This window comes from Sparus aurata, chromosome 3, assembly GCF_900880675.1.
Source record: "Sparus aurata chromosome 3, fSpaAur1.1, whole genome shotgun sequence".
Lineage (NCBI taxonomy): Eukaryota > Metazoa > Chordata > Actinopteri > Spariformes > Sparidae > Sparus > Sparus aurata.
In genome coordinates this window covers 31881441-31900581 of record NC_044189.1, presented here as the reverse complement: position 1 = coordinate 31900581, position 19141 = coordinate 31881441, and the positions used below count along the sequence as shown (strand labels likewise).

The window sequence follows — 19141 nt, the reverse complement described above, 5'->3', positions numbered from 1 at the left end:
TCGTCAACGAAATTAACACTGGTATGTACCAAAGTCACTTTGCTCTGAGGTCCTGCAGGCATCCCGAGATAATCCTCTGAGTGGTCATTTCAGGATTTGGGGAGTTGCCCACTGGCTGAAAATGTGGACTGATATTGGAAAGTATGTTAAGTCTTGTTCTGTTTGTCAGACATACAAAGTCTGAGTCCAGGAAAACTGCCGGCTTACTTATAAGCACAGGGACATTTTTCCTCTTTTGCAGATGAATTGGAAAACAAATTGTACACAGACATCATTCTGCAAAGTGAAGCTCAAACATCAAACTGAAGGAATAATGAGCTAAACACATTTTGGAGTATGGGATTAAAGGATTCTTGAGTTGTGTCTGAGGGTTCTTCTAATGTATACTTAAAATGTTTGAGAGTGTAAAAGATAGCATCCACACAGAAGATAACATTTCAACATACAAAAAGTGTTTGTACAGATGTTCCTTACACATTAATAATATTTCAGCAGTAATCATTGAGATAAGTCATAATGCAGTGCCTATTTTGAACCTTTTGGCATAAAAAATATTTTTTAACTTTGATCTGAAAACACTGGTGCTGGTATGGTTTGAATCAGACTACTTTTAAAAGCTGACGTGGCCAGATTAAGGGATGTCAGCTGCAAGTACAAACAAAAATCAGAAAAATGCGCGCGCGCGCACACACACATACACACAATTGTAGGATGACAGGATCCTGTTGGAGCTGTCACATAAGAAGTGGGTTTCAATGAGGAGAAGCACAACCACCTCTGAAGGCTCAGTTGAGCTGCAGCTCAGCTGCATTCAAATTAAACCATATGAGCATTAATGCACAGTGTGGGATTACTGAAGGATTACTTGACAGAAATACAAATTATTGTAATTGTTAAGTAAACACAGTTAATCATTTTTTCTTTTGTAAAACTAGACCAACCGGCTGTGCTGCTTGTACTGAGTAAGCCCCAAACACCCCTTACGCAGCTTAATGGATGTTTGTTTAAGCAATATATATATATATATATATATATATATATATATATATATATATATATATACACACACACACACACACACATATATATATGTATATATATATATATATATAAATATATATATATATACACACACATCGTAAACATATATATATATATATATATATATATATATATATATATATATATATATATATATATATATATATAATCTTATTTTCTTGCTCTTTGTGCATTGTGTGGTTTATCTGCTGCTGTCATGTTCAGACTTAAAGCTGGGTTAGGTAATTCTGTTCAAAGCATTTTTAAAAAATCATATTTGTATAACATTTCTTCACATCTAGACAGCATTAGAAATATTAACTGATTAAAAAAAAAAAGAAAAAGTCTATGGTCTCTGGCATCGACATGGCTGTAGTAACCTCATCCATCAATTTTACCGGCCTGAAGATTTTGTATGGACAGTCTACCTGTCAATCTGCCCTTACCCGACCACCCCGCCTACCCTGTGCTTATTCTGCCCATCACTCATTGTGCATGACCGGGTCTATGAAACACACTGCTGGAGCAATGGCGGACTGTTTATGACAAGAATGGCAGAGAAACTACAGCCACACATCTCATCACCCGCAGTAGCTACAGCAGCTTACACTGCTGAACAGGAGTGAATTTTCAGCGATGGTGACAACTGAAGGAGTCGAGGGCCTGAACACAGATGCCATGGTAGCTACTATTTTTGTTGGACAGGTAATGAGCTGGTTTGTTTTGGTTGGGAAAATGTATTATTACTCTGCATTATGTGGTCAAGTTAGCCAGTAGAGCTGTATATGGGAGGCCGACTAATCTTGTGTGCTACACATGTGGAAGTCCAAGTCCACTGTTTGGAGGTCAAAGGATGATTGTATATATCCATGAATATAGTCTGTATTGTATTTGTGAACAAATGTTGTTAGACATAAATTATGTGATATTAATTCATATAGACTTTCAACTGGATGTTTTTTGCAAAAATGTTGATGTATCCTATTTCTGTGTCCTAGTTATGAGAGGGAGACATCAACTTCCAGCCTTTGGAAGTCTCTGCAGACTCCTGTCACCTCAGCATCCTCATCCTCCTGGACCTCACTGCAGCTTTTGACACCATCAGCCACTCCGTTCTTCTCTCCTGCCTTGAATCCTCCCTCAGCATCACTGGTATGCCCTTTCCTGGTTAAAATCATATCTCACAAACAGACAACAGTTTATCCATATCAACAACTGCACCTCCTCCACAGCTCCTCTGACCCAAGGTGTCTCCACAGGGTTCAGTGCCTGGTACTCCTCTTTATCCTCTACATGCTTGCCATTGGCAACATCATACGCCGTCATGACTCTTGTTGTTTGCTTGAGCAGGAAAAAAACTTCAACAGGACTCCGATGTAAAAGGGTAAAACACAGCGTATGTATTCCAAGGTTTTGCAGTGTCTTATTACAGGTATGATCAAAATTAAGCTTTCCTAATCAGCAAAAAGTACTACGGTAAGAAAACTGTGTGGCTCGGTCCTCAATTGAGCCTCAACTACCCTAAACACCTATGTGTGCTCAAGAGACCTACTCTTAAAGTGACAGTAACATAAGATGACCCTCCTAACGGAAACCTTAAGATACTGTTTTCCTATACAAAACATAATTCTTAAATGAAAGGAATTATAATTACCATATTATTCAATTAAATCAATTATTTATTTCCATTCACGTGAACTTTTAAGTACAAACTGCACTTATTTATGTAACTGAAACATATAAAACACTATTTGGCTCCCACACCCCCATCAAACTTCTAACAACTTCTGCCTCACCATAAACAACTCCCCTCCCCGCACAGTCGCAACCTCTGAGTCATCTTTGACCTTTTAATAACGTATAAATCAAATCACCAGAACTGCCTTCTTTTACCTTAAAAAACATAGCCTGTCTCCGCCCATCACTCTCTTTCTCTGCTGCAGAAACCCCGATCCACACCTTCATCACTTCCAGAATTGACTACTGCAACAGCGTCCTCTATAGTACACCATCCAGATTCCTACATCAACTCCAATACATCAAGAACTCTCCTGCTCGCCAGACCCCCCCCACACCTCGCCATCCTGCTTCACCGCCACAACCTGTCCTGTACCCTCTCCGCTCTTCAAACAAAAACTTCCTCACTCCACCACACAACCTGTAAAGTGTCTTTGTGTACCCTCAAAAGCACCAACTAAAAGAATGTATTGTTTTTTTTTTTCAATTCTGTGTGGGAGTGACCTTATAGACAGTGTTGGGAAGGTTACTTTGGAAATGTAGTTGGTTACAATTACAAGTTACCCTGTTGAAAATGTAATAGTAGTGTAACTATTTCAATTACTTTCTCAAAGTAATGTAACTAATTACATTTGATTACATTATGATTACTTTTCTTAATTTTGAATGAAATCTCTCAACTGCTAACCATTTTCACATTTTAAGACCTATAATGTGATAAACCTTTCAGTTCAAAGGTTTAACCATATATTATGAGTCTGACCTTAGGCCTGTACTGCGAAGGAGGCTCACTTCCTCACTAAATGGAGCAACAGCAGCAGGTTGTTTTAATGGAGAGAGTATGAGCGATACAAAAAAGCCTGATCACAGCCTGAAGCAACAGTGTTGCTGCAAATATGACAAGAGGAGGCTGATTTTACAGTTTTTATTGATTGCTTTTTTAGTTTTTATTGATTGAGTCAACTCAAACTCCACATTTTCAAAACAGTTAACACACAGGCCGAAACAGTGGCACTCATGGTCAGAATGACTCATTTTGTTTGCGAAAGGCTCTAACCGTGCCAAAACATTTGAAATATGCAACAAAAGCTAATTTTGCCTTCAAACAACACGACTTGCAAACAAGTGTATGAGCTCTTCCAATCAACCATTACACAGTGGACAACAAAACACAAAATACAGCTCTCAGTGTGAACCGGTGCACCATTGCTTGTCATTGTAGCCTATTACTCTACGTAGCTTTCATGCCATTTGTTGTCAAATTTGCCTTCTTGCAAAGAATTGAATCCAGAATCAGAAATGCTTTGATGCATTTTTTGATTCCATTGATTCTTTTTTTTCGAACTGTGGCTGAAAACTGAAATACTGTAATTATTACACAAAATACATGGAAACCAAAATAAAATCTATTAGAGTATAAGAAAATAAGAAAGCTGGTAGTCTCATAGTCCACAAAACATTTCTGCAGCTTCACAGCAAGCATTTTCCTGAACAACTGACCTGTTTTAAAACATAGAAAAGAAGATAAAGATATAAAATATTACAGTAAAGTATAACAATCTATTACTGTAGAGTATAAGAAATAGCTACTATTGATACTCAGGCTCTTCTGTCTTGACGATGGGGCCACATGGCCTTATCCACATCACATTCATTATCCTCTCTTGCAATGAACCAAGGGAAAAATCTTCTTGCATGCCATCCAACCTTGACATTCCTCTGCACCTATTTCTCTCTCTCATCTGCCTTAGACCTCTTCAATCCATGTTGGCAAAGAACAACACAGCCGCTGCACTTTTTTAAGGCCTGCAGCCTGATTGCTCATTGAAGATTTGTGTTTAGGAGTGTCAAACAGGTGCTTTAGTGATTTCATACTTATGTAGGCAGTTTCTAATAGTTAGGAACAGATGGTTTCTGTTTGGTTACCACAGCTAAAACAATGGAGTTTGGACTGCTTGAATGACATCCGTGTTAACTGTTCTGCAAAAGGGTGGGGAAAATGTGTCAATTCAATGAGGTGAGATTCAAGAGGTGTCTTGGGCTCTGCTGAGACAGTGATGATGAAAACCGAGTGGATTCCAGTTTGTTTAAACAGGTCAAAGCAATCAATAAAAACTGTAATTTCTGACAGCTCTACATTGAGCTGCTTTTACAGTTTTTCTCAATTGTTTACACACAAAAACTGGTACTTGAGACAAAATGACCACAACATGTAACTGATGCACCAACCCCCTGAACCAATTCTGCTAAACTACAAGCACAATTCCTGCTTTACACTCAAATTGCAGTTCTAAAACACACTTTTTTCAAAACACTACACACAATTCTCTGCATTTGGCACAATTTTCATGAGGAAAATCTCTTGCTTTCACAAAGAACACTCTGTCATTCAAAATTCTAAAGTGAATTGCCCTACTATGCACACTGACTCATCAAATGGGCAAACACCTAGACACCCTACACAACACACTCATTCCACCAGAGCAGCTCAGGTACGTTGTCATTTGGGACAACGTAAGTTTCCACTGGGCTGCTCTGGTTCGTAACTGGTTCACTGCCCAACCACGCTTTATCTCCCTCCATATTCTCCATTCCTCAATCCTATTGAGAATTTTTTGTAAAGTGTATGACCGAAATCCACAAATCCACAAATGTGTATACCCCTTCTCCAAGCTATGGAAGATGCATGTGGATATATAGCAGTTTGTGCTTTTCATGGCTGGATTCACCATGCTAAGCGATATTCCTCTTGCTGCTTGGCACGGGAAAACATTGCTTGTGATGTGGATGAGGTGCTGTGGCCAGACCGAAACAGAGGAGATCATGCTGCACAGTTTTTTATTTTTTTATTTTATTTTTTTACTGTAACTGTGTACAGTAAATTATTCTGTTGTTTTGTAGGTAGACCGTATATTGTTGTATATGAACTTTGTGTTGGTTGATATGTACACTGTGTACATTGTTCTTGTGGGAAAAATAAAATATATCTGTTACCGTGTATTTGTGTGTTCTGAGTATAAAAACAATATTCTCAAATATTTTACATCACACTTATGTATGTACTGACTGTAGTAAGTGTAACTGAACAAAAAAGGCCTAAGTCATTATGATGAAAGAAGAAGAAGTGTTTTCCATTCATCATAGTGTTTTACACTGAGCACATCAGTGTTCAACTGGTTCTTATAAATGTCTATTTATTTGATGGTTTGTGTGTGTCATTTGAAAACAAAATACCATTTTGAGAAGAAATAACATTGTTTTGAATGTAAAGTTTAATTTTGCAGGAGAATTGAGGGGTTTTGCCCATTGTGTGTGTGATTTTTGATTTGTGTGTAGAGTTCTGAGAGCATGAGGCATGCTTTCAGAAAATGTGTGTAAACAATTGAGAAAAACTGTAAATATGAAGCTTTAGAGCAACAGCAACTGTTGTTTTAAACTGTGTTTTATATTGTTTTCATATATTTCACTGATCGCAATTATAAAATGCCAGTGTGTGTTTTATTGAAAGTGAGGCTGGGTGTGCGTATGAAATTAGGTTACAGTGGGTTTTTTAGGTGCTGTAGCTACAAGCAAATCTCATGTTGTCTCTGTACAAAGACCTTTTTAAATGTGAGATAACAGAGTAGACCTACTCAAGATTTGCGTTTGGGCAACACATAACAGGCGAAACAATTAATTTATTCATGGCCACATTAAGTTAAATTATCTGTCCTGCTGCGAGCGCACAACTTCTTTCAGTGGTGACTGACTGTATATAAAGGTAAATAGTCTATAGCCTATTTAAATAAATAATGACCTCCTGACGCGAGTGAGATCATCAGCTGAGCAGCGTATATCCCCTCAGCTTAACATCTGTAGGCGAAGACCTCAGAGAGAAAGTAACAGCAGCGGATCAGCGCGATCTCTCCCTCCGTACAAATGCTCCGCTCTGATCCAGTTCCACTGGACTTTCAAAGTAAAGGTGACGCCAGCTGTAAATGAGTTAAATAGTGAAACAGCGGCGCTTTTCGGGACCAGGTTATGAGCTAAGCATAAGTTACCATTGTGATCTAGCCGGGTTAAAAGAGAGCCACCTTTGTAATACAGGGAAGCCTGGCTTCTGTCTGTATGAAGTGTTTTTTGTATTTCCAGCCCAGGGACATCTTGTGCGCCGCTGACACCGTTGCTGCTGAGTCTGACTTAGGGGTGGGCGATACTGCGAATTTTGGTGTCGATCTGATACCAAGTAATTACAGGGCCAGTATTGCCGATACCAATACCGATACCGATACTGAGCACTTTTTCCTTAGTTAACCATGATTATGATAACGATAAAACACAGGACAAAGATTTTAGCCAAATAAGAAAATTATATTTAACTTAATTAAATCTATAACCTATCTGCATGTAGCCTAAATAGAAATACTGATGTTCCTTCAACAGATACACAAAGGGGTTATTATATTCTGCCATATTCAAACTTCAGGTTTGAGGTAGGCTCTATATCAATATAAGTATATATTTTTGACTTCTAGTTACGGTGAACCTGAGTGAGCGGAGTGGGAGAGGTGAAGAGGAGCGCTGCGCTCACACAAACTCTGTGAAGAAAAACGAGTGATTTGCTGAATTTATAGAAGAGAAACTACAACAAAAATATCGATCTCATCACGCTAGTATCGATCCGATACCAGTACTCACCTTGGTATCGATACTATCGATATTTGGATCAATCCGCCCACCACTAGTCTGACTGCCGCCGTACGGTTTGTCGGTTGAGTCGAATAGCACATGACCAGAGAAAGCCAATCACAAGCGTCAGTTTTGGAAGGAGGATGTTGATATGACAAAAACTAAAAACAAACATGACTCCAGGGGGGCGAAAAACTATTTGATAAATCTGAGCTTTTGCGGCGATTTTTCAAATGTAACTTAAGTTGTAATCATTGAAATTTCCAAAAGCAACTGTAATTTAATTACATATTTTCTCCCAGTAATGTAACAGGTTACAATTACGTACATTTTGTAATTAAATTACGTAACGTTGTTACATGTAATTCGTTACTCCCCAACACTGCTTATAGAGTCGTCAAGGACACATGTGAGCTCTGAGTTTCAGAGATGTTAGGGCCACTTGTGGGTCATTGACCCAACTGGCCTTCATATGGATTGCTAGGGCCAGGTGAGCCCAGGTGTGAATGGTTGTTAGGCTGCCTGGTTAGGGTACTCAGTACTGCATTGTAGGTGGGTGATAGGTAATGTCGTAAGGCCCCTACACACCGCCCAGGCGTCCAACTGCCTTATCCAACCACTCTCTGACCACTCTGTTGCCTCTCGTCTAACCTGTTCGGTAGAAAAGTTGCATTGAACACACTGCTTCGACGTGCTGCCTACTCCACTGTGGCATGTACGTTCTGCGCCTGCGCAAGATGCAGTAAGCCTCCTTAACAGCAGGTGGCGCTAGTCTCGTGCCAGTAATCCAAAACACGAAAACAGGAAATGACGGAAGGAAGTGAGGAACGGAGTGCATAGAAAAACAAAGTGCACACAGTATTGATTCAGTATTCATCCGACCCGAGAAGACGTTTGTGGACTAAATACTTGGCATAAGTGAAAAATGACTATGGTTAGGCTGACACTCGCATTGTGTGCTCTCGGGCTCGTTATGATAGGAAGCCGTCACCATCGTCAATCCCGCCCCTCCCACACACCGCGCTGATTTGCTAGCATACCGCCAATCAGGGAATCCAATGGCTCAGACGTCCGACAGCCCACCTCCTCAGACTTCCCATGCTGAATCGGAGCCGACAACGTTTGCGCGGCTCTGAAAGCTTCCAACGCAGCTGAACACACCAAACAGACTTTTTCCCGACCTCGTCTGAGTCTCCCCAAATGCTTCAGACGTCCAATGGTTGGGCTGGCGTGTTCCTGCCTTTAGGTCACCTCCCTTGTTCAAAGAACGACCACCTCATCTATTCAAAGAAGAAAGAGTGTCACGATCTATGGCTGCAGTTCTGTGTTGTGTTTTTTGTGCTCTGTTTGCTTGCAGAGGTGCACTGGAAGGCTGGGTGGAGTTTGCGGTCTCGAGAGGGATCACAAGCACCTGCAGCAGGTTGATAATCAGCGCCCACTTAAAAGCCCTGATCCTCACGCTACCTGCTGCCAGATAATTTTGTTAACCACACTCCGTATATGGCTCAGTCGATAGTGTCTTCTAGGTTTACTCTACTGTATATGTTTTTTCCAGTACAATTACTAACTACGCCTTGCTTTGTCTTAAGTGACCTCTTGACTGCCGACTGACTAGTGACTCCGCTCCAGTGTACCGATTCCTCAGCATCTTTGCGGCGCTCCTCCTGTCCTGCTCTCCTCCGTGAGCTACCTGATCTTCGTCCTCTACCTCACGGACCCAGTCCCCAGCAGTCTCAAGCTCTAACCCTCATCTGCTGTGACATTACTTGTGTTCAAATGAATAACCTTTTCATCCTGCCCTGGCCTCATGTTCACTTTTGGGTTCAACCAAGTTAGACAAATTGTAATAAAAAGCTGTCTCAATGCAGTGTACAGCCCTATTTGACTATTGTTCAAATCCATATATGGCTAAAACCACTCAACTAAGTAAAGAGAAATGACTAGCCATCATAACTTTCAATCATCAAGGACAGTCAATCCGGAAAATTTCAAGTGCAGTCACGAAAACTATCAAATGCTAAGATGAAACTGGCTCTCATGAGGACCAACCCAGGAAAGGAAGACCAAGAGCTACCTCTGCTGCAGAGGATAAATCCATTCAATTTACCAGCCTCAGAGACCACAAATTAACAGCATCTCAGAGGTCAAGTAGCAGACACACCTCAACATCAACTGTTCAGAGACTGTGAGAATCAGGCTTTCATGGTCAAATTGCTTCAAAGAAGCCACTACTGTGGAAGAACAACAAGAAGAAGTTGTGTTGGGTGCATGGATCAAGAAACAAAAGGAATGGACATTAGACCAGTGGAAATCTGTCTTTTCCACTGGAAAAATGTCTTTGTGAGACCGGAAAAGTTGAGGGGATGGTTTCTACGTGTGTGGTTCCCACCGTGAAGCATGGAGGAGGAGGTGTGATGTTGTTGGGGTGCTTTACTGGTGATGCTGTTGGTGATTTATTCAAAATTCAAGGATCACTTAACCAGCATTGCTACCGCAGCATTCTGCAGCGACATGCCATCCCAAAGTGTTTCCAAAGTTTGAACTGGTACTGTATATCTCATGTGTGCACACTCTAGTTAGTTACTGCACACTCTCTACATCTGAAAAACAAGGAAATGGTTGAAGAGCTATCACAGCAGTGAGGCTAACTGCACCCACAACAGTAGCAGTTTGATGAATGCCAACAAGAGCCAAAAGACTCCACCATACATCTTGGACAGTGCCTCGGCATTCACTGTAAACCCGAACACTACTACTAACTCAAAAGTATTGTGAAAACAGCAATCAAAATCCGCTATCAAGTCAATCCAACTTTAAGTTACTAAGAGTTCCAAATGAGGAATGTAGTCATAATTTCGTGCTACTTAAATTGTCTGAGTGATCATCACTATCTTACTCAAAACCTTTGAATGCACGGAGGCGTGCAAAGTAATGACGTCAGTGCGTCAATTACGTTGGCGGGACCGAACGAGGCAAAATCAAACCAACATGGAGATCGTGAAGCAAGGGGAATGCATCGGTTGCTGAAGTTAAGAAAACTTGTAAGTATAAGGGTCAAGTCTTCTAAAACTCACCAGCATGTTGTTTAATTGCATAAATGCCACAACAAAATCGTCCTTTTTTGTTTGTCTGTTCTTTTTTACACTTTCAGCGTAACATGTGGTCACAGTTACAGGTCTTTGATGAGGACGTCAATGGCGATTCTGGGGGGTGGCCTGGGGTGGCCGGGGCCACCCTTGAAAACTCATTGGCCACCCCTGTGGCCACCCCAGATCTGATAGGTAGTTGCCAAGTTCACATTCAGATTCTAACCCAATTTGACAATGATCCTGCTTGATGTTTGTAGCTATAGCTATTACTTCAAAGTTAATGACTGACTGATTGATTGGTTGATTGATTGACTGAGTGATTAAATTAAATTTCCCCCAGGGTTATTAAGAGAATATAGCTATGAAGAAAAGAAGAGATATTCAGAGCTTCTTCTTCAAAAAAAGAAAAGAGTCAGAGCCAGCCACAGCTTTAACCAGCAGCAGTGAAAGGCCCAGTCAAGTCAGCAGCCTCGGAACAGCAGTAGTGACCAAGAGCAGTCAGCTCCCCCTCTACAGGATGGTAGGTCATGCTTGGATAGTTTGAATTTACCATGTAGGCTCACATTCAAGTTGTTTGTCACTCCAGTCATACAATTACAACTGTCTGAAACATCACTACACAAGAACAATAGTTAAAACAGTTGTAAAAGACAGAAGAACAATAATAAAATGTGAATAATACATAAATACACACACACACACACACAGACATATCTATGTATGCATGTACGTGTGTATGAATATGTGAGTGTAAAAAATATGTGTGTGTGTGTGTGTGTGCGTGTGTGTGTGTGTGTGGCAGAACCTCCAGCCTATTGATGTCTCAGATTTCTCAGATATCCGTGTATTCCCACAGCTGACCAGCCACACCCAGAGGATCAGGAGATAGTGAGAGATGAGTGTGATCCAGCAGTGTCTGGAGCTCCACCTGCTAAGCATGGTATGTCAAGTTCTGTTTTGTCCAGATGCGTCATTCATGAACAGTTACCTGAAGCTGTTGTGTACTCTCATACATGATTTAATTTAAAAAGGATGGTCCAATGTTGCCCAAAGTGTATGCTATTTATTTGCTAATACACAGCAAACCCCACACTTAGACACAGACAATCTGTTCTTTAAATCTCAACCGCGGTCAGCTGCGTACATGGCATTAAACTTCGCTATGCCATGGCCACCCCACACTAGTTAGTGTCCCATCTTGGCCACCTCGGTAAAAATGTCCTGGATACGCCACTGGAGGACGTGTTGCATGAACTGAGTGCAATAATCATAATGATGATAAATATTTTCAGTCAACGATATTGTTATTCTTTATAAATGTGTTTCTGCTGGTAATGTTAACATTTGGTTGAAAATAAGCCGGTATGGTCCAGTAAAGCCGCTCCCGTAAAGCCGCTCCCGTAAAGCCGCTCCCCCTCCCCCTCGAAGTAAAGTAAATAAATAAAATACACTTACATCAAAATTAGACGATGTAGTTTGGTGCCTGACGTGACCGTTCAGCCATGCCAAACGCATACTTGCCAACATTGGGTTGTGAAAAATAGGGAGATTTTTTTCATCGGTGTATCGGCCCAAGTCACAAGGTTCCTTCGCCAGGTGTGCGATTTATTTGTCATAATTTCTTGCCTTGTATTTTAAACCACACAAAATTCTTAGAACAGTGTTTCCCCTAATTTTTTTTATAGCAGCTGCGCTCTGAGTTGATAACCTAGCAACACTAGGGGAGTCTGGGGGCATGCCCCCCCGGAAAAAAATTTGAAAAATGACCCTTTAAATCTCACCTACTCGTGAGATTTTTGAAAAGAAAATTATTTTCAGAATTTCAGAATCAGAATCTAAGACATGAGACAAAATAGTGTAGAAGCTGACATTGCTGCTTGAAAATATGTTCACATCCTGAGCATTTCAGAAGTCAGTGAGCCACATGCCATGGAAGCTATTGAGAAATAATTCATAATATTTATCATAATAATTCATCATAATTTCTGCATATTAATATTCATATTAAATAGAGGAAGCACTAAAATACAATAACAATAGGTGTCTTACTCGTCCAGTTTACTGATACAATCTGCAGCTGGTTTGGAGTCACTGGGTCACATGACATGAAAGATATTCTAAAAAACAGCAGTTATTTTGTATTAATTTATTTATGCTAAGTAATTTAATGACGCTGCTGACACTGGGAGAACCTCAGTAAAGTCTCAGCTGGACCCGATATCCACAGAATATCCAAACTGAAACTAACTTCACCCCGGTTCGATGAGTCGCCTGTTGCAGCCTTTGAATAGGATGACGAGGATTTCAGTCACTCAACTTCAACGGTACAAATAGCAGTAATGAAAATAATAATCGATTTCAAGATAACTTGGGGTGTGGTGCTTTCACTGTGTGCAACTTAAATTCCCCATTCGCTCGTGATATTAAACCGACAAAAATCACGTCATCATCAAAATCAAATGTCATTATGTTTATCAATACCCACCCGACCGACCGTGCCTTGCGCAACGCCCCCCCCCCCCCCCAAAAAAAAAAGAAAAACAGATTTGCATGATTCACGAGAGCCTCATTTTCAGGTCGGAAAAGCCGGATTGCGGGATTTATCAGGAACAATCACACACCTGCTCATCCACACAGGCAGGTAAGGGTTGCCAGATACTGCAACAAATATAGGGACACAATCTTACTTGTTTCCTTTACTGTAAAATCGGGAGATTAACGGGAGAAATTACTGACCGGGAGCATCGAGGGAGATAGGGTTAAAAATCGGGAGTCTCCCGCGTGAATCGGGAGAGTTGGCAACTATGCAAACGCTGCAGGACAGGATGTTCAGGTCCCCCAGCAGCATCCCTGCTCTTTTTCGAAGTCCGAGCCTTGTTGTGGGCTCGGACATATCTGTCCCTGGGGAGACACCATTTATTTTGGACTGTTTTTACTGGCAGTACCACTGCACTGGCAATTTCCTCCCAGCTGTTTCTACAGCGCTGTTTGTTGCAGTCACCCGGCACTGTGGCATCGTACAGATGTATATCCTCTCACCAGCTCACATACAATGTTGTTGTACTCTCTTCTTCTTCTTTGCATTTCCGGCAACTACTCTCTTCTTCGTCGATGTTCGCAATGGAGTGACTTCTGACTCTATACTGCCCCCCCCCCCCCGTGGTATTGCTCATTTCGTCCGGAGCTCTCCGGATTCGTAAACTCAGAGGCAACGGATCCACTGACGGATGAAACGACCTCCGTTTTTACTGTAGGGTATAAATGGGCCTTAAGAAGAAGGTGTGGGGGGTGGCTGCTTGTTTCTGTATAATTGGAGTGGACGAATGTTAAGCTGTTCAGGCTATTTACACCCCACAAAACCACATTTTTTTCAGATAACATCAGGTGGCTATTCAAACATGAACCGAAGGAGTTGTTTACTTGAAGAAAGCCGACATGTTTGTAAACGTAGCTGGAATACCAAGTCTCGCAGAGCTCACGCGACAACAGCCAGATTTACTCTTACTGCTATGAAAACGCTGTGCCTCCATGTTGATATTCCTTTCGTTGATAAAACAAACGGGAGCTTCAGACGACCTGTAAACATACCAGGGTCAACTGTACTTTCTATTTCAGCTCCATTTCCAAACACGCCCTGTTCCTTGTTTCTCACATGCCAGTAGCTGTGGTTGTGGTTGTGTGTGTGTGTGTGAGTGTGAGAGAGAGAGAGAGAGAGAGAGAGAGAGAACATGAGTGGTGACTAATTAATTGTCTTTCCCTGTAGGCTGAAGTTGGTACCCAGCACAAGGCATCCTTGGCAAACAAGGTAATGTTTATGTTCATTTTTCATGTAAAGATGTATCCATTAAATTTAATGTTGATGATAATTGTCTTTGCTTTCAACTGTATTTTTTGGTGAGCCCGATAATGCAGTTTTCTATGTTTAAGGGACAAAAGAAATAACTATGAAGGCAAATGTAATTAATTGTTAAGAGATTAGATTAACTAAAATAAAGGCTAGGCTATATATGTTGCACAGTTGTTTAGTCTTTTACGTCAGAAAAATAGCTTTGTCCACAGCATTTAACAAAGATTGGAAAGGGTTCACAATCTGTGTTTTAAAATTTATAAATTACTTTATTTATTTTTAGCTAAAATATTCTAATTAGAAATTTGGACTGCATTATTTGAGTGGTTTCAGAGTACTATTTTATGTCATCCCACAGGATCAAACACCTGAGACCAGTGAAGAGCACTGAGAGCAGTGAATGGCACAGAACCTCTATGGTAAACATTGATCTTCAAAGAAAGACACTGAAGACGACTTTTGTTTGAGTAATGGAGTGAAAGTGCAAATTGTGTACTGTGTCTGCGGACACCCGTCACGGTGTCACAGTTATTCCGGCACTATTGCTTGAAACACAGCCATTATTCTAGAGTTAGCCCTTTACCATGTCTCCATGACTCTTGTATTTGTACATTTCTGTCCTTTAATGCCTTGAAAATTCATTTGTCATGGTTTCACAGAGATGTGTGTATAGGCCCAGTGCAAGTGACAGAGCACAAGCAGAAAGGTCAGCTTTTACCTGTTCTGTGTGTAACTTGAAACAGCCCTTCCCACAAGAAACATTGTTCACTCATTTAAGGGGCCATTTTAAAAACGTGAGACGATAACATGCCCATTTAAAAACTGTAACTACAGCACAAATGTGTATTCTTCTTTTAATACACACAAAAGTAGGATACATGCCAATAGTTCAGACATTCAAGATGAGATAGTTTCAACAGAAAATGCTACTGTAAATGCTGCTGACCTTGATTGTGAAGATATTTCCCTATCCCAGCATGCAGACACATTTGATAATCCTGAGGACGACAGTGTATGTGACTACAGCCAGTTGAGAGCCCAGTTGCGCCATAATCTCTCCTCAAATTTACTTTTTGGTTATTAATTTAATTTTTTATTTATTTATGTGCAATGACTTATCTTGATATCTTTAGATTTACTTTTTGGTTATTTATTCAATTTATTTTTTATCCATTTAAAATTATTTATTTCATTAAGTTATGTTTTTAAAGTAGAATGGCCATAGATGTAAAATAACTTGAAGATGCCGTTTTGAAAGGCCATACCTTTACACTGAGCACAAGTTCCCAATGCTTTTATCACTTAGATACAAACATTTAAACATTTGCAGTGATTTACACATAACCATACAAACCTGTTTTTATATAATGTATGTGTGGATGTATATATGTTTACGGTTCTTTTTCATGATATGCAAGGTTTCCTCCAACCAAACGGGTTGTTTACATTTTCAGATTGTGCATTTGTTGGCCTGTCTTTACAAATGGTATAGACTTGAAGTCTTTATTTTTTGGTATCCTTATTGTTTAATCTAAATTCAAATCTTTTATAGCCTCATTTGGAAGTTGGATGGCCATGGATAAACGATTTTAAGATGCCATACTTTTAGATATTGAGCACTGAAGATCCTGGTGCTCTTGTTCTTCTTTGTAATACACATGTTTGCAAAGATTTATGCACACACCCATACAGATGTGTGTATGTGTTGTTTGTATGCTTACAGTTCTGTTGCTGTGTCCAAAGTGGTTTGGAGAAAAAGACATCTGAATAAAAACACTGAAATATTCTACATTTGTTGTGTGAAGAAGTTTATTTGAGTATTCTGAACTTAAAAAAATAGTAGTTTATGAGCTGTGTAAAATTATCTTTTTGGTTACTAACCAGCATATTTTTTGAGTTTAAAGATGTTGCTCAATTAAGTATCATAGCATCAGAAAAAGTCATTACAAAGTAATTTAAAGAATTATACAAATTAAAACAAATGTTTTAAGTACAGTACACTTACAAATAAAAAAAAAGTACTATTTGAGTGTAAATGATTTAAAAAATATAAGTACTCCGAACTTAAATATTCTAACTTACTTACTCAAAAACTTTGAGGTAATCGGTTTCCACAAACGTTTTGAGTATTCTGAACTTATTCGGGTTTACAGTGCACAACAGAATATAGGTGTGAAGGTTAAATAAAAAGGTACCCAAAAGCAAGACACAAAATGCAGGCAGGTTGAAACAAAAATCTGAATCAGAATCAGAAATACTTTATTGACCCCCAAGGGGAAATTGCCAGTTACAGCTGCTCCAATCCAAAGTCCCAGAAATATGCATACAAAAATAATTCATAAAAATACATTCCAGTAATCAAAACTATATATAAATAAGAACAAATATACAAGAAATTTACATTCTACTAGAATGTGGACTTTGATAATAATAAGATGATAGTACAAAATCCAGAAAAACTAAATGTAAGTTCCAAAAAAAAGACCTTGGGGAATCAGGCAGGGGCAACTAACTCACATGTTAACACAGTAAGGTTGCAGGATCCATACTCGTCATGCAGTTAGAGTAGTACGTAACTTAATCACTCAAGTGTTGTATGTTCTGTGTAGTCCATTAAAAATTATCCCAGAGATTAAAACTGGTAAATCACTGAATAAAAGAGTTGGAGCTAAAAACAAAAATAACTGTTGCTGTTTGGGGAGCAGCTGGTTATATGTTGGCGGATACTTTCTAGCAGCAGATCAAGTGGCTCGTGGCGTAACTTAGTATGCTGGCCTTGTTTCTGAGCTGTTGGCCTTTTTTTATGAAGATAAAATGACAATTATAGGTAATATCTTGACTATCGATTTCTCAACAAAATTGCTTATACTGAGCAAATGACTCTGTTAGTTTTAGTGCTGTTCATAAACTTAGGTTACATGTAATCCTAAACCTAAGTTCACTCTGTTTCGCCATCGTCATTTTACCATTATTAATTACATTACATCGCCACAAACGGTTACTTTTCCTCACTGCAACAGCTGGGTTTAAAAAAGAAAATTAAAAATATATTGCCTCATCCTTTCACTTGCTTTCAAAACAAATACAGGGGCCACCAGAAACAACAACACCAGAAAAGGTCCTCATTGCTGCTTTAATGTTTTTTCAGAGTAAATCTTATGTCACTATTAACTTACACCCAACCACCAGAAGAACTGACCATGAAAACAGACCTTAAGTTATACTGCTGTTCATCTAAAAAGCAACAGCTGATGCAGTGCATTTCTTAGAAAAACATCAGCAGGGTCAAACAGCTCAGCTCCAAAATAAATTGCCCACTTTTCCTGAGGCAGTGCTATAGGAATGGTTCAGATTTATTGTGTGTTGGAGTTTGGAGGATGATCACATGCATGTGGTCAATAGCAGTGAGCCAGTGACCCAACCTACCTCTCAGGTTACAACCTATATATAACACCCACACCCTCCCTCCGCCCCCTCCCTCCCACTCCAGCACAACTTCCCTGGAAGCTCCCTCTTCTTCCACACTGGTCCTGGCGTTCTCCACAGTCATCCGAGATCCTCCTCCGCCTCTCACTGTTTACCCACCAGCCGCCTGGCAACCGTCTGCGTTCTCGGGATTACCAGAGGCCTTTTCTTTCAACGCCACCATCTCAGCCTTCCTTCAACTGGATTTCTTTGGGAATTAGGGGTCTGGAGATCTGAACTGAGAAGGGCTGTAGAAGAGAGCGGAGACTTCGGTTGCCCACATCCCTGACTCTTTCTCCTCTCTTCTTTCTTGGGAGTTTCAGTTGAATCTGACAGGAAAGAGTGGGGGTTTGCAGGACTCCCCACACCATGGATCACTCTCTGTTTGGTTGTCTACGCAGCCCTCATGCCCCAGCCCAGGGCCTGCACCCCGCCATCACCCAGTTGCCACTGACCCTGCATGGTCGGAGCGACCACATCTCCTACCTGGATCTACCCAGCTCTTCGCCCCCCTACAACTACTCTGGTGGAGAGGACAATGGAGTGTTTGGTAGTCCAGCCCACCGAAGCCACCTGCCCCAGCAGCAGCACCCTCTCCACCCTCAGCACCCACCTGGCTGGCCCGTCCCCCTGCAGATGCCCTCACCTAATGCTCGGCAAAACGTCTGCCTCCCTCCGCTAGAAGCCACAGCCCCAGAACTCTGCACTGGGGGCCCAAACCTGTGCAGCATCGGCACAAGTCAGGGCAGCAGTGACCCCACAGGGGCATCATGTGTGTCTGGGAAATATGGACAGCAAACTGTGTCTTCAGAGGACCCAGACAGAAGGAGCCGTAGAAGCAAGAATGATAACTCAGGTAAGTTTAGGAAGTCTATTATGCATTTAGTTTTGAACAATTTTCCATGAAACTGTTTCTTTTAAATAGAGCCGGAAGCTTAATTTTTTCTCTGCAAGATATTCATCTCCTACTGTAAAGAAGTTTATTAAAGCACATTACTGATACTGACAATAATGTTAATGCAACAATTCTTTTATAATTCATGAAGTCAAACCTGCAACACTTTATTATGACCATCCGGATAATGTTTTTATGGATGAAATAAACTATTTATTAACCGTTTACAAAATATAAAACATCAACGTTACAATAAACAATTGCTTAATAAATAGTTTATAAAGCATTTAATTGTTAACAGTGAAATAATTGAATAAGTAAGTTTAAGAGAGTAACTACAGTAAAAATAAATTGAACTAAAGTTCAATTAACTTAATGATGGCTATTGTAAAGTGTCTA

The 19141-nt window shown here is 40.2% G+C and overlaps 1 protein-coding gene and 2 long non-coding RNA genes across 6 annotated transcripts in view; all 3 read left to right on the top strand.

Moving 5' to 3' along the window:
• The first annotated feature begins 1237 nt into the window (after nucleotides 1–1237).
• On the top strand, nucleotides 1238–3406 carry LOC115579151 (uncharacterized). 2 transcript variants are annotated; one of them, XR_003983606.1, is made up of 4 exons: nucleotides 1238–1746; nucleotides 2040–2193; nucleotides 2301–2437; nucleotides 2985–3406. It is a non-coding gene; the product is annotated as an uncharacterized LOC115579151 (long non-coding RNA). The 2 variants fall into 2 exon arrangements; XR_003983605.1 differs by having other exon boundaries at nucleotides 1238–2193.
• A 9716-nt stretch (nucleotides 3407–13122) lies between these two features.
• Nucleotides 13123–16171, top strand: LOC115578432 (uncharacterized). Of its 2 annotated transcripts, none has more exons than XR_003983447.1 (3): nucleotides 13123–13176; nucleotides 14299–14340; nucleotides 14741–16171. It is a non-coding gene; the product is annotated as an uncharacterized LOC115578432 (long non-coding RNA). The 2 variants fall into 2 exon arrangements; XR_003983448.1 differs by lacking the exon at nucleotides 13123–13176 and adding an exon at nucleotides 13280–13814.
• Nucleotides 16172–17928: 1757 nt separating this feature from the next.
• LOC115578436 (homeobox protein MOX-2-like) overlaps nucleotides 17929–19141 on the top strand; it is a 30845-nt gene continuing 29632 nt past the window's right edge. For both annotated transcript variants that reach the window (XM_030411396.1, XM_030411395.1), the window contains exon 1: nucleotides 17929–18703. In XM_030411396.1, the coding sequence (XP_030267256.1) occupies nucleotides 18217–18703 (487 nt within the window). In that variant the 5' untranslated portion in view covers nucleotides 17929–18216. The remainder of the gene's footprint in view (nucleotides 18704–19141) is intronic.